We start from the raw sequence: 23,124 nt of genomic DNA, 5'->3' as shown, positions 1-23,124 counted from the left end.
GAGGCTCCTGTTCGGAGAAAAGTACGCCCCGATCACGACGGTCCCGTCGATCCTAGCCGCGACGTACCCGGGTCCCCTGGCCACCATATCCAAGGGGGGTAACGCCGCGGACTGTCTTAGTACGATGGCCACGGAGCCGTCGACGTCCCCGATCCAGCAGTCCTGGTCGGTGGGGACGAAGTAAGGCTCCGCGGCGACAGCGACGTCGATTGACCACTCCGCCATGGTGTGGACGAGGAGATCCTGTGCCCTGGCGGAGTGGTTCAAATTACATTGGAGGAAGCGATGGACGCAACCCATTACGGGTTACGTCCATCGCTCCCTCGTCTGTCCCGCCCTGCGGCTCGTCTGGTGCCGCGGCGGGAACTGACTCGCCGGCTGCCCTTGTTGCAGCCGGCTTCTTTTTCTTTCCGCCCCTCCTCGTTTTTGTAGAGGAGGGGGCGGACTTGCACGCCGGGCCCCCGGCCCGGTGGTCGGCCTTCCTTTTAGCCGCGTCGCACAAGACGCAGTGCGGCGCGGCTGCGGTGCAGGAGGCTGCCTTGTGCCCCGGTTGGCCGCAGCGGAAGCACAGGTTGCTGCGGTCCACTGTCGAGGGGCACTTGGCGAGGCCGTGGCCGGTGCCGAAGCACCGAAGACAGCGCCACGGCCTGCTCTCCTGCAGTTGCACGTGGGCCACAACCCAGCCCACGCGCAGCCATCCTGGGCTATCTGAAGGCCGACCCTGTGGAGGGGTGGCCAGGAGGTTCGCCGTTGCGATGGGGCAACGCGCCCACGCCGTCCGGGTACCGGAGTAGGTTGCCCGGAGCTCCCCGACTTTGACGTCGGCGAGGGCGCAGTTGCCCTGCGACGCGATGGCCGCGGCGACCTCCTCCTTCGTGGCGCACTCGTCGAGGCCCGTGATTTTGACTTCTCCCATCTTCACGGGCCGCGCGATGCGCACCACCTCGGGGTCCGGCAGGATCTCCCTCAGCCGGGCCGCCAATTTTTCGGCCGCGGCGTTTGTGTTGGGGCCGGGGCACTCTATAAGACGAGCCCCGTTGGCCGTCTGCCGGACCTTGATGCCCCCCTCCACGCCGAGGGCGTCCACATTCACGCCGCCGCGCGCCTGGGTCATCACCTCGTGGTAGGTGATGCCCTTTTCTTTGCCGGCCGGCAGCAGCTCCACTACCACTGCAGCCGACCGCGGGGCGCGCGGCCTCCTTCGTCCAGGTCGGCCCCTCGGCTCCGCTCGACCCTCTTGGCGGGGAGCGGTGGCCGCAGGGGCGGGCTTGGGGCGCGGCGCAGCAGGCGCCGCCACTTTCTTGGGCCCACGCCGCACTACCGTCGTCCAGGCCTCTTCCATATTGGCCGGGGCAGGGGGCAGCGGGCGGGGCTGGGGAGTCGGGGCCGGTTTTGCGGCGTTGACGCCCCCCTTCTTTTTATTCCGGCTCCTGCCGGGCCCTGCCTTCGCAGGCTGGGACGGGGCAGGAGCGGACGTCGGTTTCTTTGCGGGTGCTGGTTTCAAAGCCCTCGCAGCTGCGGACGTGGAGGCAGTCGCAGCGGGAATCTTCGCAGGTGTGGCTGACTTCTTGGGGCCGCTATGAGCTTTTGCGGCCACAGTCCTGCGGGGTGCCGGTGTAGGGGCCCCGTTTTTCGCCTCGTGAGCAAGGGGCGGTCTTGCGCGCTCGACGGTTGAACTCCTTGCCTCGAGTATTAGGAGCTGCCGTCTCTGCTCCTCAGCTTCCTGGTTTTCTTCCGCTTCAGGCGGAGGAGGGGCAGGGGCCGAGCTGCGCTGCCGCTCCATGAGGTCGGCCACCATAGTCCTCAACTCAGCCATGTCCACTCGCAGCTGCCCATTCTCCGCCCGAAGTTGGCCATTCTCGTTCGATACCTCTTCAAGGCGGGCATGCAGCAGGGCCACTTCCTGTCGCAAGCCCGCCGTTTCCGTCGTTGTGGTGCGGTCCACGACATCCTTTATCCGTTCTTCTAAGGTGGCCGCGCCGGATTTTAGGGCCCGCACATAATCACCCTTCAGCCCTTTAGCCGATTTTGTGGCTATAGTGGCCACCATATCTTTTACAATATTACAAGCTCGGAGGGGGTCAGAAGGACCCACCTCCGTTAGGGAGCGCTCAAGGCGCTCGACCTCTCCCATTTTCTCTCTATTTTTCGTCTCACGGCAGGCGGCCCTGGAATGCGCCGAGGAGGCAGCAGCCAGTCCGCGAGGAAGACTATCGTCACAATCAGTGGCGGGCGGCGCCACAGCAGCCGTCGGCCCTTCCGCCAACGCCATATATTTGGCGCTGACAGGCTCACCCTCGGACGAGTCAGACGGAGCGGAGGACGCCGGCCGTCGAGCCGACTTCCGCTTCCGCCGAGTCCGCTTTTGCGCGCTGTCAGCGAACAGCACTGGCGTCTCTCTCCCACTGGACGCGTCGCCCCTCGCGGAGCTTCGCGCCGAGTGAAGCGAGAACAGGCTGTCGCAGCGCTCCAGTAGCACGGTGGGAACTCGGTCCCTTACGCGACCCGTGCCGTCGCCCCCTTCGTCGTGGCAATGTTTGCCCCCCCCAGAAACGGTGGGGCAGCGTGCGGCCGATCGCTCGACCGCACGGAGGGATTCTCCTCCCGCAGAGCGGGAGGTACCCTCCTGGGGTAATAAACTTTTAACATGTGCCATTTTTCATTTTTCCTTTTTATTAACCAGGGGTCGGTCCCCTGGGGTCTGGTTGGTACCCTCGGGACTGGACTCCCTCCAGCCATTCATCCCATCGCCGGGCACCAGAGCTTAGGATTGGGGCATTTTTTAAAGAGGTTTACGTCCTCGCGGCCCCGTGCCTCGCGGCAGCGGCCCCCGTCCCCCACGCGGTGAGGATTACGGGTTGGCCGGCGGCCCGCCGAGTGCAACGAGCAACACGGCAAACCACCGCCCGACGCTCAAAAGAGCAGCAACGACGAAGCCACGCCGGTATACCGGTACCCCCCTCTGGAGGGCGTGCCCCTGTAGCCGAAGCCGGGGACATGGCGACCAGCGGCCGGAAGATGCGTAAGCAACGCTGGCTCACTTCTCCATCAAAGGGCAGGCCAAAAGTGGCCCACCACCACCCGTGGGTTACGTCCGAAACGGGTCGGACGTGACCCGAAGAAAAAACAAAAAAGGGGGAAGAAAGGGGACAAGAGAGGGAGCCCGAGCGTCTCCAGGAGGAGCACCCTTCAGCGAGTGAAGGGGGTGGAGAGCCCGCAACTCCCCCTGCTGGTTTTGGTCCGCGTCGTCCGATCTCTTTCGTTGCAAAGCCTAACTAGGCTACCCTACCCCTACACCTAACCTACCTACCTAACACCTAGGAATCCTTGCAACGAAAAAGACCGGACGATACCTCTGGGAGTGGGACTGTTCCCAAAGGATCCCGTTATCCGCCACCTACGGACGCGCCCGGTGGAAGTCCAGCAAAACTCCCCCACAGACGGAGCCCCCGGCCACGCAGAGTGCGCGCCGGGGGGCCCGCCCAGGTCCCTCGGGTACTATACCGTACCTACGTAATGTAGGTATGAAATAAAAATAATTTTTTTAAGGGATTTTATGACCTGGTTACTGAGACCTTTAAGCCATGTCTTATTTTAATTTATATTCATATTTTTATGAAAAATGATATTATGGAGTGAAATGAAATGAAGGTGATTAAATTGAGACATTAATCAACTGGGATGAAATTAAATGAAATGAGATGAGATAATATGGGATGAAATATAACTTCAGTAAAGTGGTAGACATTTACTGAGATTTTTTCAGTGGACTTTTCGGAGGATCCCAAGAAGTTACGTCCAGGAGCTTTGTTTCATTTACCCACATTTGTGCACTTTCACAGATATTAAACAGTTAATAAACCACCATTATTACACATTTAAACCCAAAGAAACACTAAATAGACAAAATAAAACAAATCACACCACTTCACTCCTCGTGTTCCCGCCAAAAAGTCCCATGAAATAAAAAGAACATTTAAGAGTCACAGATTAAGCCATTGAACTTTTCGATTCACTGATAATGTCAAATTTGTCATATTTCTACTTGCGACAAACGTCCAACGTCAAACCAAAATGCACCAATTCAAATGTCCCAACTACCCGCACCAATTAAATATTTGAATTTAGCGAATCATTTAGGAATTTTAAACAAATTCTTAAATTCCATCGAATAGAAAAAAATCTGACAATTTTTCGACTCTACCAACACAAACAGTTACGTTTTTGCCACAGTCAAAATAACTACTAATCAATGCGACCTGTTTTTTTACTTCATATATTTGACCTTCTCAAGGTGACCGATATCAAAGGAAAGCTGTGAGTTGCTAGTGACCAGTGAAATTCGACAGGACTCAGTGAGCGGACGGGTGCTTACGAATATTTTACTTTAAATTTCCTTAAACAAGATGAGCGTACAGACTGACGCGGAAAAGCGTAAACAGATCTCTGTCAGAGGAATTGTTGCTGTCGAAAATGTGACTGAAGTAAAGAAGGCGTTCAATCGTCATGTCCATTACACATTAGTGAAAGATCGAAATGTTGCGACCCCGCGGGATTACTATTTTGCTCTCGCGCACACCGTGAAAGATCATCTTGTCTCCAGGTGGATTCGTACTCAACAATACTATTATGAAAATGATCCTAAGGTATGAAGTATGTGTTATGTATCTTGAAAATTTTCCTCGAGTCTCAATGTCTTATCCTCCAGTCGTACTATCGTGTGACCATCTCACAAAAAAGTAAAAAAAAAACAAAAAAAAACCTCATTTTACTTGTTAACAAAAATAATTAACAGGTATTGTTTTATCGCGTTGAATAGTGAATGAGCTCACAGCACACCTAGTATTAAGTAGATATTGGTGCCCATAGATGTCCCAATGTAAATGCCGAACTGGACTATATGACTGCTTCATAGCAGATGTAATTAGGTCAGTTGTACTTATGTGAGCGGACCAAGATTATGCCCTTCTGCAGTACACAAATTATAATTTATATAGTTTTGATTCTTACTACATAATGTCACTGTTTCATCATGGAAGTTATTTCTCACCATTTTGAAACTCTGTGTCTATTGTTTGGAACCTCAAGGTCTATGGTGGGACTTCAGCTTTCTCTCTATTTGTACAGTATGTTCCATAGAGAGTGTTCTGGGGAATTGTTTGTGATGATCCTATTACCTAATTTTTACCATCACTCCACCTACAACTGGCGCAGAATAGTCAGTCATCCATACTACCTGAAACATCCATCCATCCACATCCAAACGTACATCCACAGTGGGTTTCCAGAGATGTTTTCTGTGCGCTATGCAGCTTTGGAATGAATTTCCCTTCTTGGTGTGTCCTGGGGGCTATGACATGTCTTTCTTCAAATGATGCTTGTGTACAGTGTTCAGTAGTAGTGGCTTTCCTCTGCCCCTGGAATAGCTTACATCCAGGAGCGACAGTAACCACTCACCAACAGGTGCTTGACCAATACAAGGGCAAAAATAAAAAATCTGTTGTTAAAATTGTAGAATTTCATACCATTCAAACAATGTTTATACAGAGAGTCTACTATTTGTCCTTGGAGTACTATATGGGGCGTTCTCTTCAAAATACCATGATCAACCTTGGCATCCAAGGTACTGTTGACGAAGCATTATACCAACTTGGTCTGGATATTGAAGAATTAGAAGAACTTGAGGAAGATGCTGGTCTGGGAAATGGAGGTCTTGGACGCTTAGCAGCTTGTTTCCTAGACTCTATGGCGACATTAGGTCTTGCTGCGTATGGATATGGTGTGTACTATTGACAAAAGAAAATTGTTTATTGTATTAACTAAAACAAAAATTCGAAAAAAAATAATTGAAGCAAAAGTGACCTTACACCAATTAAAGCTACCTCAAGAAGGGAGTGGCATTTGGATGATGTTAATTTGTTTTGATAAAGGGTTGAAATTTGTAAAGTAGTATTATTATTTTATATTATGTTTAATATAGTTAATACATCAGAAAAAAATGCAGTTGGAGTCATGAAAAAAACAAAACAATTAACAAAATAGATCTTAGAATTCATGTTATCAGATATAAAACTGGTTCTGTTTCTTGCCTTGTAAATGAATAGTAATTTAGCTTGGTGCAAACTAATTTCAGGGTACTCGGGATACTGGCTTGTCGCCAATCATTGAAATGCAAATTAAATTGAACTATTTAAACATAAGTACTTGTGGTCTCAAACATAACTTTCAATTTAGTATATCATTCGAATCATAGATTCACCAGGTAGAAGGTTCTTATAAATAATTAAATTAATTTAAAAATTTACTAAATGTAGAAAAATGTAATCTAATCTTCCATAAGTTTGATTCCTTATCTCAAATTAGGTACTAATTGAAAATTGATTAAATTTTGTATTTTAATAGGTATAAGGTACGAATATGGTATATTTGCTCAAAAAATTGAAAACGGAGAACAACAGGAAGAGCCTGATGATTGGTTACGTTTCGGAAATCCCTGGGAGAAGGCAAGACCTGAGTTCATGCTGCCAGTTAACTTCTATGGTAGTGTAGTTGACACACCCGATGGAAAAAAATGGATTGATACACAGGTTAAATATTTATAAACTTAGAACATAGGGTTACTTTTTGTTTTGTATCTTTATACTATTTCATATGCAACAATATTTGCTGTTATATGAGTTAAGAATACAGCAATCAATGGTAGTCGTTAATAATGCACCAATTCAGATCTTGAAGAAGATTTGAAGTGGGAACATCTTATCACTTCTATTGCACTAAAGGCTGTCACAACTAAAGCTTGTAAATAAAAATGTCCATAAATCATCCCTATTATTGACACTTGCCCTATCATTAAATTTAGGAGGTTCATTTTTGAGCAGATTTATATATTTTCTGTCATTCTATATCATATTTTAGAAAACAAATTCAGTTCCATTTCTAATTCCGGAATTCAGGCCTCTTTAAAATTTATTTTGACAACTACTAAGCGATGTTTTGGTACATTCATAGCTTGATGGATAAGAGGCCCATATTAATGGGTTCACGAAAGTGAACCAAAACCAATATTGGATTAGTCCAATATATAATTAATTACTGATAAGCACTTAAAAACTGAAAAAGTATACCCTAGCCCATTATCATAATACGTAATTACCTCCAAACAATGTCAAGAGGATTATCTTAAAAATTACTAAATAAAATGATATTAATTAGAAACTATTCAGTATATTATATAATCATGTGACCTCTTTAGAAAAATAGTTCAGACTCTGTTAAATTATGTGTACTTGTGCTACTCATTCTATTAAATATTAGAATTATCTGACCATTAATAATATTTTTGGCAGGTGGTATTTGCAATGCCATACGATAACCCTATTCCTGGTTATAACAATAATGTTGTGAATACATTGCGACTGTGGTCGGCGAAGAGCCCCATTGATTTCAATCTTAAATTTTGTAAGTATGTAATTTTTTTTTTTGTGACCTCTGATCACTCACTCTGTATAATAATATAGATGATATCAATGAGCCATATTTTTTCAGTCAATTCTGGTGATTATATCCAAGCTGTATTGGATCGCAACGTTGCCGAAAACATATCGCGTGTTTTGTATCCCAACGACAACTTCTTCGAAGGCAAAGAGTTGCGTTTGCGCCAAGAATACTTCATGTGTGCTGCCACGCTCCAGGATATTATAAGACGGTACAAAGCGTCTAAGTTCGGATGCCGAGATGCCGTTAGAACCTCGTTTGAACATTTACCTGAAAAAGTAGCCATCCAATTAAATGACACTCATCCGGCTCTGGCTATACCTGAATTTTTGAGAATCTTAGTCGACATTGAAAAGGTTCCCTATGAACAAGCTTGGGAGTTAGTTGTTAAATGTTGTGCATACACCAACCACACAGTCCTGCCTGAGGCTCTCGAAAGATGGCCATGCTCGATGCTGGAAAATGTTCTGCCGAGACATATGCAATTGATTTACCATATCAACTTTTTACATTTGCAAGAGGTGCAAAAGCGTTGGCCCGGCGACATGGATCGTTTGCGCAGAATGTCCTTGATTGAAGAAGAAGGTGAAAAACGCGTCAATATGGCTAATTTATCTATTGTCGGCTCTCACGCTGTCAATGGTGTAGCAGCCATTCACTCCGAAATCTTAAAAGCCACTATTTTCCGCGACTTTTTCGAAATGTGGCCTGATAAATTCCAAAATAAGACTAACGGCATCACTCCCCGGCGTTGGTTGCTCCTCTGCAACCCTGGCTTATCTGATCTCATCTGCGACAAGATCGGAGAAGATTGGATCGTCCATTTGGAGAAGTTGAAGGAGCTGAAGCGCTGGGCTAAGGACCCGGCTTTCCAGCGCGCCGTTATGAAAGTGAAGCAAGAGAATAAGCTCAAGCTGGCGGCCCTTATCGAAAGGGATACCGGAGTAAAAATTAATCCCGCGTCGATGTTCGATGTCCAAGTGAAGCGTATCCACGAGTACAAACGTCAGTTACTGAATATTTTGCACGTGATCACGCTTTACAACCGCATCAAGCGCGACCCCAGCGCGTCTTTCACGCCGAGGACTGTTATGATCGGTGGCAAAGCCGCTCCTGGATACTTCATCGCCAAGCAAATTATCGCTTTAGCTTGTGCAGTCGGAAATACTGTAAGTGTCATCAACTTATTCATACGCTTCATTACTTAATCATACTATCATATAAAATACTGGGTGGAAATGCATATACCAACACAAGCCAACAACAAATACTCGTAGAGCAAAATCCCGCAAACATCAGACCTGCGTCATAATATAGAGACTGGAAAGTGTCACTTCATATAGGTAGGGTAGGGAGTATCTTTATAAACTACTCTAGTATCTGAGAAAACCAGTGTGAATGAAGTTATATTTTTTTATATGCACAGTCTATCAGCCCCATATTAGGATTCCCTGTTTTGGGAATACCAGAGACTGACACACATACTTATAAACGTTTAAATATATGGATAACAACACACCTAGATAAAGGGCAAACAAACCTATGTTTGCCCGATGTGGGAAGCGAACCCACGACCCTCGGGCACCACAGAGTCAGTCAACTCAATCATCAAAGGGTTATTACCGACCCATGTTCTCGTATTTGCTTAACAAAAGTTGTTTTGAACAGGTGAACAACGACCCAGACGTAGGTGACAAGTTGAAGCTGATATTCCTCGAAAACTATCGAGTGACCTTGGCAGAGCGTATCATTCCGGCATCGGATTTGAGCGAACAGGTTAGCCATTTTTTATTTATTTTTTATTGCTTAGGTGAGTGGATGAGCTCACAGCCCACCTCGTGTTAAGTGGTTACTGGAGCCCATAGACATCTACAACGTAAATGCGCCACCCACCTTGAGATATAAATTCTAACTAAGGTCTCAAGTATAGTTACAACAGCTGCCCCACCCTTCAAACCGAAACGCATTATAACTTCACGGCAGAAATAGGCGGCGCGGTGGTACCTACCCGTGCGGACTCACAAGAGGTCCTACCACCAGTAATTATGCAAATTATAATTTTGCGGGTTTGATTTTTATTACACGATGCACGATAAGACCATACCTGCATTATATACAAATAAATGAATTATTATTATTATTATTCCTACACCGTGAAAGTCAATCGTGACACTTTGTTGAGTATGTATTTCATTAAAAAAATTGGTACCCGCCGAAGATTCGAACACCGGTGCATCGCTCAACACCAATGCATCGGACGTCATATCCGTTAGGCCACGACGATTTCATTAACAGTAATTGTCAGAAAATTTACGAATAACGTTTGTATCCGAGAAATTATAATCTACCTTCTTTCTCGTCCAATGGTTGTCTGCCTGACCATCACCTCTAGCGAAAAGAGTCTTAAAATTAATTAAGTTTTATAACTTATGTCTACTTATGTTATTTTTCTGTTCTGTTTTTTTTTGTTTCCAGATTTCAACAGCAGGAACTGAGGCGTCTGGTACCGGCAATATGAAGTTTATGCTAAATGGAGCGTTAACTATTGGTACCATGGACGGAGCCAACGTTGAAATGGCCGAAGAAGCTGGTGAAGAGAACTTTTTCATTTTCGGAATGAGAGTTGACGATGTCGAAGCACTGAAACAGCGCGGGTGGGTACTTTTCTATTTCATGACTAGCTGACCCGGCAGACTTCGTAGTGCCTCAATCGATAAATAAAATACCTAAACTTTTGTATAAAATAAACTTAAAACAAACAAAAGGAATCCGTCCGACGGGGGAGACATCAAAGGAAAAACAAAACTGTTATTTTTATTTAATTCCGGGCATTTTCATATTTATCTACCTTTTAAACCTTCTCTGGACTTCCACAAATAATTCAAGACCAAAATTAGCCAAATCGGTCCAGCCGTTCTCGAGTTTTAGCGAGACTAACGAACAGCAATTCATTTTTGTATATATAGATTTACTTAGGTTTCAAAATGATTAGTGTGAGATGGAGCAGAGCATTTCTCTTGCTGAATCTTCAGTCTTCATTTACACAAACTGTTAAGTGAACTAAATTCACGATCGAATCGAAATGTCTCGAAAACGATTTTACATGACTGTAAAAAATAAGAAACAATCGAAAAATTAAATTGTACCAATAAATTTGCACTGCACATTGCATAATTGCAAACATAATGGCGCGCGAAATCCACGACCTCGAAGAAATACAGAGTTGATTACCTGATATAGTTTACTGTTCGTTCTACGGTTTCTACACCCTTTATGTTGATGGTTTTTATACGCTTTTATTAGCTTCAGACGTATGTATGTTAGTATGTATGTTTGTAACGGAATCTTTGAACATGTTTTTTACCCCCTTCAAAACGTCGGATTAACTCGATATTAGGTATACTTATTAAGGATGACAATTTAATATTTAAAAAACAAATTGAAAAAGAAAAAACATGAAAAAAAATATTGAAATTCAACCAAAAAATGAAAAATAAATAATACACTCGGGTGCAATGAAATCGCACATCTGTACATTTTTTGAAAAATATTATTTTCTTCTTTTTATTTAAAAAAATACATATATTTTTTAACATAAGGTTAAAGGATAGTTCAATACCTATTCAATGATACCACATAAGACATGATAAGTTTACCTGCCTGCTGAAACAAAACGACAACAGCAAACTCCAAAAATTGCTCCCTCAACTCACTGCAGTTTGCAAGACCAACTGCAGGTATAAAAAGGCATGTTTTGTGTAAAACGTCATCAGTTGCAAGCCAACGCTTAACCTGATAAGACCTCTAGTGACTCCAATTGCATTTGTCTGAAAAAGATGGATACTACTCCGGAAAAAGCCGCTCAAGTCGTCGCTCTAATTGAAGCGGGCCAGAACCAGAGTGCTGTAGCTCGACAACTGAATATCAGCCGATATGCAGTTCGTCGTGTGTACCAGCGCTATCGGGAGACTGGTGGTTTTGAAAGGCGACGAGGATCTGGTCGAGCAAGAGCTACAACACAGCGCGACAACAGATTTCTTGTAACGACAGCGTTGCGAAATCGTCGTTTGACTGCCGCTGAAAATTAGAGGTCGAAATAATGCTCCAGCTAATCTCCAGGAGCTACAAAATGCGCTCAAAGAGGAATGGGACGCCATGCCACAAGACTTTATCAGAAACTTGATAGAGTCGATGGGGAATCGGTGTGAAGCTGTAATTCGGGCAAGAGGGGACAATACTTGTTACTAATAAATGATTTTTCAGTATTTTTTGTGTTTTTTTTTATTAATCCCCAAATTTTAAACGGTTTAGTTGAGTAATCATTTTGTAATAAAGATTAAATTGTTGTTGTATTTTATTTTCCTCAAGAAAGTAACCTTATCTCCACTTATATGGTATCATTGAATAGGTATTGAACTAACCTTTAACCCTATGTTAAAAAATATATGTATTTTTTTAAATTATAGGAAGTAAATAATATTTTTCAAAAAATGTACAGATGTGCGATTTCCTTCCTTGCACCCGAGTGTAGTTTAAAAAAACTAACAAAATACGCTTTTATAGAAAATCCATCTAAAAAGCGTGAGGTGCATGGTATCAGTAGCTATAAATATTTTATGAACAGATATGAGTAGGAGGGTTATTTTGATAATATCCTGAAAAGCACCCCACGCTTTTATTACAATAAAATCATTTTTTCTTACACAATTTTTTATTCAAATTTATTAAAATTTATTTTCTATTTTTAGATGGATTTTCTATAAAAGCGTATTTTACTAATTTTATTAAACTATTATTTATTTATCCCCTAATCTATATATTAATACGTGAAGCAAAAACTTTGTATCCCTTTTTACGAAAATTGCGCGGACGGAGGAGTATGAAATTTTGCACACTTATAGAGAATATAGAGAAGAAGTGCACAATGCTAATATTTTTTTAAAATAATGCATAAATATACATTAAATCAATAAAGAAAACATTACACACACTACATACCATGTATTTGACGCACACACGCATGCATACTATTTATTGTCAAACTTTTGTTCTTGGCGTCTGTTGTCAAATTGAGAATAGATTAAATATTGTTTGTCTTTGTTAATATTTTTTATAGTGGCGAAATTTGTAATTATAGAAGTATAAAATAAAATCATAATAGTGTACAAACTTACCATTCCAATTAATTATAGTCGAATTTCGACTACTGCGGGACCACTAGTTTGAGTGTAAAAGCGACAATTAATTAAATTGCAGGTACAACGCATACGAGTACTACGAGCGCAACCCGGAGCTGCGGCAGTGCGTGGAGCAGATCCGCAGCGGGTTCTTCTCGACGGGCGAGCCCGGCAAGTTCGCGCACGTCGCCGACGTGCTGCTGCACCACGACCGCTTCCTGCACCTCGCCGACTACGACGCTTACGTCGAGGCCCAGCAGAAAGTCGCCGACGTATACCAGGTAATGAACTAAGTTAATAAGACCTCTTTCGACATCCGGTAGTGGTACCACAATCTTTATAGCTACAGGGAGCACTCGAAAAGTTTCCATGAATACAAATTTATTTTTTATTAGTACGACAATTTTCAAAAAATGAACTACGTCGATGTTTTTTTTTTATTGCTAATTTTGTGGACAAGCTCACGGCGCAACTGGTGTTAAGTGGTTACTGGAGCCATAGACATCTACGTAAATGTGCCACCCACCTTCAGATATAAATTCTAAGGTCTCAGTATAGTTACAACGGCTGTCCCACCCTTCAAGCCGAAATGCTTCGCAGCAAAAATAGGCGTTGTATTGAAGTAACGACAGACACATGCTTCAAACCTGCTGATCGTAGTTTTTTAGACCATGATTGTGCCAGGGTTGACATTCATGTGCATGTTGCCGCTATACAAACGTACCAAACATCTCCCATTTTACTGAGAATCTTTTAAAGAGCTTTTTTTTTCTACCTATGCTGATAGCCTTGAGAGACCATATCAGCTTCACCCTAGCTTGTAGGTGAGCTCTCGGGGCTCAAACTGGAGGTGTTGCTAACACTGACCCTAGCAAGAGCAGAGCTTCGCAGAATCTACCACCGGATCGGAAACGCGACCCACTGAGGAGATCCGGCGAGAAACTCAGTGGGCTGTGTCTGAGGGTTAATTTACTCGTCGAGCCCTTCGTCGCAAGCGACGGGTTCGACGAAAACGGTGACCGGTGCTTGAGGTACTTGAAAGCATCGTTAATAGATCGTGAGGATCCGTAATGACGTGCTTAGGGCGACGTCGACTGTTTACCATTCGGTCCACAGGATCGGGTGTGTAATTTCCGGCGGCCACGACAAGGGGGTTTTCGTGTCGTGTCGCCTTCTCAAAGTGATGCATTTAAAAATAACTGTATATCGAGGTGTATAGTCGCTGTCTTTTACTCCACTTCCTCGGCCACAGTATAACATTTATCTGTCCTTCTCTACGTCATATATTTCTTCTCGCTCGTGTCACGAAATTTACTAAAACATGACCTAAGAAGCTTTACTTCAATGTTTTTTTCTTTTTTTTAATCATTTGTCATTATAATGTGACCAGGACCAGACGAAATGGGCGGAGATGGTGATCGAAAACATCGCGTCATCAGGCAAGTTCTCGTCTGACCGCACCATCACGGAGTACGCCCGCGAAATCTGGGGCGTGGAGCCCACCTGGGACAAGCTGCCCGCACCGCACGAGACCGCTTAGATATACCTCGCGTATGTTATTCACATTCATAAACGATGCGGTTTTATTTTGTTCGTAGATTTGACTCGAAGAATTGTATCTGAAAATTTTTTGGAGATGAAATGTAGCGTTGTCTTGTAGTTGCCACAGATCAGTATGTATGTACATATGTAGTGTTAAATTGTACTTTAAACTCGCAGCTTGTTAACTTAAAAAAATATATATATTTTTAATCAGTACTTTTTAAGTTAAAAACGGATGGATTACTGAAATGTATTTACTAATTATTCTTTGTTTGATACATACACCTTCATTGATTTGTTTCCATTTCATCCATGCAAACATTAAATAAAACCATTTTTTTATAATATGATATTGACAAATTGAGGTTTACAAGAAAACGTCTGTAGTGTTTTTTTTTTGAGTAATCTATTTTCTTAAGATATAATAAAGTAATTGTTTTTTCTTTATACCGAAACGCATAGAGGAAACTAAAGAATTAACAAAATATGATGTCAGCTTGAGTGGCTCAATGAAATCCGTGTGCTCTTAGTCTCTAACGGAATTGGAGAAACATCACAGATGAATGAGCTCTAAATATTTATCAAGTTTAGTGTGTTTAGGGCCTATGGATAAATGTTAAAAAATATAATACAAACAATTTTCTCATTGGATCGTTCGTTGAAGTTTTATACTAATTTTTTTATACTAATTTAAGACAATATTTTTTTTATTACATTTATGAATTATTTGAATGTGCCATAAAGGATTTTCACCAAATAAAATTAGAAGTGTAATGTAAAAATTTCGACTTTTTGTAGTTCGTTAATGAGATATGACATCCAATAATATGTTAGCATCTCATTATAATTTTATTGGAAATAAATCATCATAAACATATATTTAACAGTATTTTATTTACGAAAAGAATTCCTTCATAATATTTTTATATGAGTGCTAAAAAAACACACTAATAAAATAAACAACTTAATATTATAAGTATTTTGTTGTGCTAGAGAATATTGTTGCCGAATAAATGCTACTTCAGTCTGCTTAAATATTTCTGTTCAAAAATTCTGTCCCGAAATATCAAAATTCTTCTATATAAGACCCTACTGAGACTCATTCTTATTTATGGCTGAGACATGGGCACTCAGCAAAAAAGATGATAACCGTCTACTTGTGTTTGAGCGTAAGATCCTAAGACGGAGATTCGGTGCTGTGCAGGAAAACGAGATATGGAAGACGCGCTATAACCACGAGTTGTATTATATTTACAAGGATCCTAATCATTAAAACTACAAAGATTGGACGCCTACGATGGGCAGGACATGTAGTTCGAATAGAGGGGAACAGAATGTCAAGACAACTACTATATGGCAAACCAGAGGGCGGCGTAAGTCGTGGCAGGTCCAAACTCCGTTAGATGGTGTAGAGCACGACCTCAAAGTTATCGGTGTCAGGAACTGGAAGGAGAAAGCCCTGAACAGAACAGTCTGGAGAGATATACTGGACCAGGCTAAGGCCCACCCTGGGCTGTAAGGCCTAAGATTATGATGACGATTTTGTTGTGCATAATAAATATATTATAAATATTTTTTAAATAAATTTAAAAATGACTATTAAGAGTGAGAATGATTCTTAATTATAAAGTTTTTATTATAGGTACGCAAAGAGGCATCCAGATTATGATGAGCTTTCGGAAGTTAGAGAAATGAAACCGTTCATTTCCATTCTCTTCGGTAACTGTGGTTCGGTGAGAACAGTCCTAAATGGAGAGTTGTTAATTTGTGCCAGAGACTAAACTTTGGACAAATTTATTTCAAAAAGTTAAAATTGGCTGATTAATATGGGATACATACATATTAAAAACTGTATTTTAGGTGACAAAAAGACACTGCATGGTGATATTATTAGTTTTCGCAAGGGATTGCGGTACTAGCTACTCAAATTATATTGCCTCTATCGACCTCAACTATTCTATCCCTAGTATAAAACGCTTATCAAAGTGGTGAAACATATTAGATGTTAAATACGCTGTGTGAACTTACTAATATTTAGATATATAACTATCAATTTTTAATACCACACCACATGGATTTTTATTGGTCTTGTAGGCAGACGAATATGCAGCCCACCTGATAGTAAGCGTTTGCCGTCGCTAATGGACGTCAGCAATGCCAGAGTTGGAACAACGCCGCTGCCTAAAATGTACAATGGATCTATTGCGCCTTCCTAAAGTACATGACTTTATCTGTTCAGGCCTAAACCAGCATAAACTGGATTATTTTATTTAGCAAACTTTTATCTAGGACACCGAGAAAGCCCCCTTCGAAAACTGAATGACATACTACCCATCTGCAGAGATACTGACATCAGCCATACAGTAGAGGAGTTTTCTCCCAATAGTTGCTGAGTGAATCAGCTACAAGATCCGCTTGTACGTGTGGCTTCACAACATAGTACCAAGTGAGGGCTCTCACTAGAACTTTCAGTTTATTGCAACCCATACTGAGTGTTCATGACGATGGTGAAGAAGAAACCACGCATGACAGAATTTTGATAGTTTTATTTAAATACTTGTAAATACATTATTTAACAAAGATTGACGCGTGTCACCGGCTGGTCGACGACCACGAATCCTTAGGCCACGGGCGCATCCTCCTCCCGCTGCCTTCCCCCGTCCCCTGTCTCTCGCCCTGAACGTCGTGAACACTGAGCTATTTCATACACATTGATATGGTGGTAGTCAACTCTCTTCTTTTTCTTCACCTTATCCCACTATCAACCGTCATCTCAACACTCACTCCTCTACTGCACTATCATTTCCTTACATCTCCTAGTCACATGCATCTTCTCTCTACGCATCACGTATATGCTAACCGTCCGCTCTTTAATTTTTTAATTACCGGGGCTACTTTCACACTTCACCTCTGATAGAGTTCCTGTGGTAGAGTCAACTCTATATTTATATTTTTTTAAAAGCTAGCTACAATACATTGGAAATGATAAATGGGACTGAGGTTGTTATCACGACATTATGACAATGCTCTTTTCAATAAAGAGAAAAATAAAATTGACATCCAGCCTTAAAAAATCTGTAGCTAAGGTAACGTTCGTGGTAGACATAGAAATAGATCTATTCATAATAAAATACACCCACGTACGTTCGACACACAGGCTTAATAACGTATTTCCTGCGCGCGCACCAAATCCCCAAGTCCTGTGACCCTCGCCAAAATATCGGTTCCAAGCTACCTCTCTGCCAGGACCGCGCTGTAGTCCTATTCGTTAAAAGAGAACAGATATATAGAGTCCGTCCTTTTCATGAGACGAGTGTCATTGGCCGTTTATACAAATTCATATCAAGCCTACTCATACCGATCTTGTAGCTTGGGCGAGTCGGTTGTTGCCGCTCGTCTCTCCGCGCGTGTTGTGGTTTATGTGTTGTGGGTGCTGTGCAAACCCATCGCTGATTCTACGCAGGTACGTTTCTGAGCTTTCTTTGTATGCAATGTGTCCTCTTCATTCAACTTTTGTGTAGGAATTCCTTGATTGCAAAAAATGCCGGCCCGACGAATGCGCGGCCGCGATCGATAACGATGTTGTCTTGACCGGGGTGAATATAAGCGCCAGTAATGTCTACACTAGATTTATGTACTCTTTATATTTCCGTATTATGTTGAAATAAAATTTTATACATATACATAATAAAATTATATCGTAACATACTTCAGTGCGTTTTTCGCCCTAAAACCGACCACCTGCACTGAGCTATTTGGACTTAGCTAGGGGCGTTACATTTATTTAAATTTGGGAGTGTTGAGTAGTACTATTTAGAGAAATTTGGTATTGTATTTTTTTAATTTCGAAACAAAATGATTATTCACTAATTTCAACATTAAACATTAAAATACCAACGCGGTATTTCGAAGGATATGATGAAAAGGCTTGTTATTGCATTTCGCATCTAAATCTTCGCTTCCGATTATAACAAAAAAAGAAGCATGTATAAGTTGACGGCGTCAAATATTACTTATTTATTGACAAAAATAGATAAGATTAAATGTATGTATTAATGATTATTACACATAACGTGTAGCGCGGAGACGATACCTAGATTTTATAGAACTATATCAAATAAAAATCAATAAAGAAATCCCCACAAAAGTAGAGCAGAAATATGCAAATAAAGACTCATACGCATTTGGAGGAATTTCGTCCAAAAAAAGAAAAAATCTGATCATAATGCTTATTAAATAATTACACTAAAATTAAACTACTTCATATATTATTTAGGTTTGTTACATACTGTAAATCTTGAGATTAATTGAATATTGCTTACGAAAATATTTCAAAAGATGTTTTGTCCTCGTAGTTATAACAGCGTGGGTTTAGAATGTGTTGCACAAACGATGTCCAAATAAAACACCTTCCTACTAATTCCTACATGGAATAATTAATGTCAAAATTACGTTTGACACGTGGAAATACTTGTTTTGGGCCTGTCCAACTCACGACAGGTGCAAAGCATTAGAACAGAAGACGGGACGACTTTTTTTACGGCAGGTAGAGCAAAGCTTAAACCAATCCGACTCTATCCGGTGCGAAATTCAATCACACGAATACTTTCACGACCGTAGAGGTGTATTATTCAACCTAACCACAGATTTATTAATAGCTAGCTATCAAGGAAACCAATAATTCGATATATGATAAGACTAAATCATGGTATATGGTATGGACCATTTTAGGTAGTTTAGTAATAACATTTAATTCAAAAAGTTTTCACGAAAGTATTGATATTTAAACAAAGTACCCGTGACTTGAATGTATTGAACCGCAATCGACAGTTAATTTATCTATGTAGAATAGAGTTCTTGTGTGTACTATAACACAGTGACGTGTGTCATACTCATTCATTAAAGTTTTGTGACGTCATCGCTTACAATTTACTCATATCGTCAATGCAAACCGCAGAAACTGTCAAATGAAACATGGATCCTATAAAGTCGTTCAATAGTTCATACATACGGCTGTAGTTTTACAGTACCTATTCAATTGATGCGCAGTTAGTACGAGAGGGAGGAGGGCATAGACCCAAGCTGGAGTTGGGGAGGCTACGAGACGAGTTCCCAATCTCCGCATCTACGTCGTTGAATTGAGGGGGTGGGGGTCACAGCTATTGCAGCAGACAGCTTGGGGGCGATACGATCGACAGCGGGATGAATTGAACGCAACGACTCATGTCTTTAACAGATTTGAAAGACCAGTGTGGATAATAATAGATACATAGTACCTACAATATTTTGGATTTCGTTTAAGTTTTTTTCCAAGGTTTTTTTGGAATTTTGTTGAACATTGAATAATTTTAAATTGTAAATCAAAATGAACACCAACGCTACCACTATAAATAACCACCTCTAACACACTAAATAAATTCATTCAAAAATATTAAATGTATCTCGGTATTATTCAACGTATCTAAGCTGCAAAAAGCACAGAGACAGAGATTAATATCTATTAGATACCAGCTGATCCGGCCTCAATCGATAAAAGACCTAAACTTTATTTAATTCCGAGAATTTTCATATTTATCTACCTTTTAAACCTTTTCTGGACTTCGACAAATAATTCAAGACCAAAATTAGCCAAGTCGGTGCAGCCGTTCGTTTTTATATATATATATAGAAGAAGAAGATAGAAGATAGAAGAAGAAGATAGATTAATTTAGTAGATATTATATATTATCTAAGTATACGTATTCAGTTAATTATGTTATGTATGTACGTATATTTTACTACAGCGTACCCGTTCTGTAAGTTCGTTAAATCTAAACATGAACGTCGCGTGCCCATTTCTGGATAATGGAGCCCGAAATAATCTTCCGTCACTCATGAACGTACGAGGCTATGTGAAACATGTACTGAATCGTACGTACTTCACACTTCTTAATTCTGTACGCGTTTTGATATGTATTTTCCGATTATTTTCTTTTACAAAAACTAGTTTCACGAAGCTTCTTTTATAAAAACTATTTTCTAAATAATATATTTTTTATACTCAACAATCTACTTTTCTTTTAAGTATCTACAAATAAAATTATAATACGTCATTGTTAACGCTAAAGACTTCACATATACTATATAGGGAAACTATGCATTACGGTCCAATGGTTCATTATTGAGTATGTGAAAGAACTGGCGACAAATGCCGAATACCAAAATAAAAGTTTAATGCCCTTTCAAAATCCGTTGCACTCCGTTTTTAGTCACTAAGTAATTTCAATGAGTACAGCTTCCGGTCTTAAAATTCAAAACGCTAAAAACTTCTATACCACCGCGTGGATGAGTGATCACAACCACAGCACATGTCCGTAGAACGTACGTTCTAGGAATACAACTACAGTATAAACCTTGGTTTGTTTTAAATTAGACTTTAATGAGAAATGGTAAAACATATTGAAATAAAATTAAGCAGCTCCTACCAAATCACTGAACCCGTAGTCTTAAAGCCGGTGTTCCTGTCAAAAAACTTTAGATAAATCCTCGTTTTTCAAGAATAGCTAATAGCCAATCGTAATCTGTAAGAGAGATAAATTAACGTTTTTGGTTTTGTTTCAGATTCGGGCAAAGCCCGGCCGCATTGCGGCCTATTCGACTCTTTTGTCTCAGTCATTTTCTTATTTGAAGTTTATAAGTGAATCAAGTGAATAGTGAAGTGTCGTGCTAGTGATATGGCTACTACGATTTTCACCGCCCTCGTGGCGCTGGCCGCTTTAGGTAAGCTAATTGAACATTGAGTATTAAAATTAACAATTATGCTGATTTCAGACTACGCTATAGTGCCATATAGTATAGCAGCTTATACTTAGCCAATAATATATAGTACAGTACAGAGTGACCGTGTCCATAACAATGTATGGTGTGCGATATTGTTGTGCTATGAGCTATATACTGTATGCTATTATATTATAGCGTAGTCTGAAAGCGGCTTAACGAATAACAGAGAAATAATGTTGAAAAAATCAACAGGACACAATGCTCAAGGGTAAGCTTCCTAGAGTGACGTGACGGGTCGATACAGCCCGGGCTGCCACGAAGCAACGTTTTCACGTCACGATCCATAGTACACACGATCCCCTGAGCAACCACTCATGTCCGGCTATTATAAATGTCTTCTGAATGAATCTTATTCTAATAATAAAAGTATCTATACAAAAAAAGAATCTTATATCGTCTAAGTATATGTCACATAAAATTACATTCCATTATAGTGAGATGTACCTATATGTATAAGTTAGTTGTACAGGAAACTGCGCCAATTCATTAATAACACAAATCGAATTACAGTGTAGTGAGTAATTGCATTGCAATATTTATTATAGTGATCACGTGCGTGTTGTGACGTATTGTATACGCACTTAAAACGTAAATTTTTAATTTTTCGAATAATTAAAAAACTAGCACTGTTGTTATTAGAAATTGAAACATTTCAATTTATTAATGATTCATTATATTTAAATCAGTTCAGCTCCCCATAGATTCGATTAATTGTTTGAAACATTGAAAACAATGTTTAAATTACGTGAATATTTTTTTACGTATTTACTCCCATCACTGTAAATCTGGGTTTTAGCCAGGTTTCACAGCTGCGATCACGAAAATAATCAGAACGACGAGATTCAGATAACACGAGAGTAAGCAATGAAAATAAAATAAAAATAGAGTCATAGTAATTTTGATTCCGACATTCTTACCCGAAAAGCGAGCAGGAGACAATGAAAGCTAAAAATGTATTCTATCTATGAAGCGTTGCTGCCCAGAACAGTGCTTACTGGAAGAGTTTATGATTTCTTGTAACTTAATACAGTTTAATTACATACAAAATAATATCGACCGCATTTTAGACTTAGTGCTCTCAAATCTTATTAATGTTAAAGTTGGTGATGTAGAATCAATGAGTAGGTTGGATAAGTATCATCCAGCGATCATAATAAGCTTATCAGCCCAGCCAGTCTCAAGAAGTTTAGCAAAATGCAATAATAAACAATTAAATTTTAACAAATGTGATTACAATAAAATAAAAAATGACCTGCGTTTCGTGGATTGGAGCATGCTTTTATCATCGTCATCGGATATTAATAAAAATACACAAATATTTTATGATATGTTATTCGAAATAATTGCTCGCCATACACCTTTGACCTCGTATAAATATAATACTTACCCTGTTTGGTTTAGTAAACCTCTAATTAATTGTATAATAGAAAAAAATATGTATCATAAAATGTACAAAAAATTTGGAAATCCACGTGATTATGATGTGTTTTCAATGTTACGTCATCGTTGCAAAATGTTGACCAAAGAGTGCTATAAAAGATACATTGCAAGTACAGAAGAATCTTTACAGAAGGACACTAATGCATTTTGGAGATTTATTAACAACAGGAAAGGTCACGTTTCTATACCAAACGTGGTTACTTATGCTGGCGACTCCGCTTCTGACGGTCAGTCAATAAGTGAACTGTTTTCACGGTATTTCGGCTCTGTTTTTGTTAATGATCACAATCAAGATGATTTTCTCAATCATAGCTGCACGGAAATCGATAACCATATTTCTTCCATACTAACGCAAGTTTCAATAAGTGAGAGTGACATACAACGGAAAATTAAACAGTTAGATGGAAAGAAGGGTCCGGGCCCCGATAAACTTTCTCCTTCTTTTATTAAGACATGTGGAAAGGAACTTTCTGTTCCGCTTAACATTATTTTTAATAGTTCTCTTAGATCTGGTACTTTTCCAAGTTATTGGAAAACTGCGCACATTATTCCTATACACAAAAGTGGTGATAAATCTTGCTGTGAAAATTATAGACCCATTAGTATATTGTCGTGTTTTGCTAAACTGTTTGAGTCGTTAGTATATGTTTAT

The 23,124-nt window shown here is 40.8% G+C and overlaps 3 protein-coding genes across 52 annotated transcripts in view; 2 read left to right on the top strand and 1 right to left on the bottom strand.

Annotated features, from left to right (window-relative positions):
- Positions 1–262: 262 nt before the first annotated feature.
- LOC149501791 (uncharacterized) lies at positions 263–3,369 on the bottom strand. The gene has a single exon (XM_089731650.1). It carries the CDS (start codon positions 2,654–2,656, stop codon positions 269–271), a length of 2,388 nt encoding a protein of 795 aa, XP_089587776.1. The 5' UTR covers positions 2,657–3,369; the 3' UTR covers positions 263–268.
- A 681-nt stretch (positions 3,370–4,050) lies between these two features.
- On the top strand, positions 4,051–15,092 carry Glyp (glycogen phosphorylase). Its single transcript, XM_028186356.2, has 9 exons — positions 4,051–4,646; positions 5,548–5,779; positions 6,403–6,587; positions 7,347–7,458; positions 7,546–8,663; positions 9,163–9,270; positions 9,970–10,148; positions 12,751–12,952; positions 14,062–15,092. The coding sequence occupies exons 1-9, from the start codon at positions 4,407–4,409 to the stop codon at positions 14,209–14,211; spliced, it is 2,526 nt and encodes an 841-aa protein (XP_028042157.2). The 5' UTR covers positions 4,051–4,406; the 3' UTR covers positions 14,212–15,092.
- A 2,442-nt stretch (positions 15,093–17,534) lies between these two features.
- The window catches only part of Dscam1 (Down syndrome cell adhesion molecule 1), a 75,868-nt gene continuing 70,278 nt past the window's right edge, over positions 17,535–23,124 (top strand). For 48 of the 50 annotated variants that reach the window (XM_089731601.1, XM_089731604.1, XM_089731605.1 and 45 more), the window contains exons 1-2: positions 17,535–17,676; positions 20,814–20,972. In XM_089731601.1, coding sequence (XP_089587727.1) covers positions 20,927–20,972 — 46 coding nt within the window. In that variant the 5' untranslated portion in view covers positions 17,535–17,676; positions 20,814–20,926. The remainder of the gene's footprint in view (positions 17,677–20,813; positions 20,973–23,124) is intronic. The other 2 variants (XM_089731633.1, XM_089731632.1) reach the window with 2 other exon arrangements.

Source organism: Bombyx mandarina, chromosome 12 (genome assembly GCF_030267445.1).
Source record: "Bombyx mandarina strain Sakado chromosome 12, ASM3026744v2".
Taxonomy (NCBI): Eukaryota; Metazoa; Arthropoda; class Insecta; order Lepidoptera; family Bombycidae; genus Bombyx; species Bombyx mandarina.
This window is presented reverse-complemented; position numbering and strand designations above follow the sequence as displayed.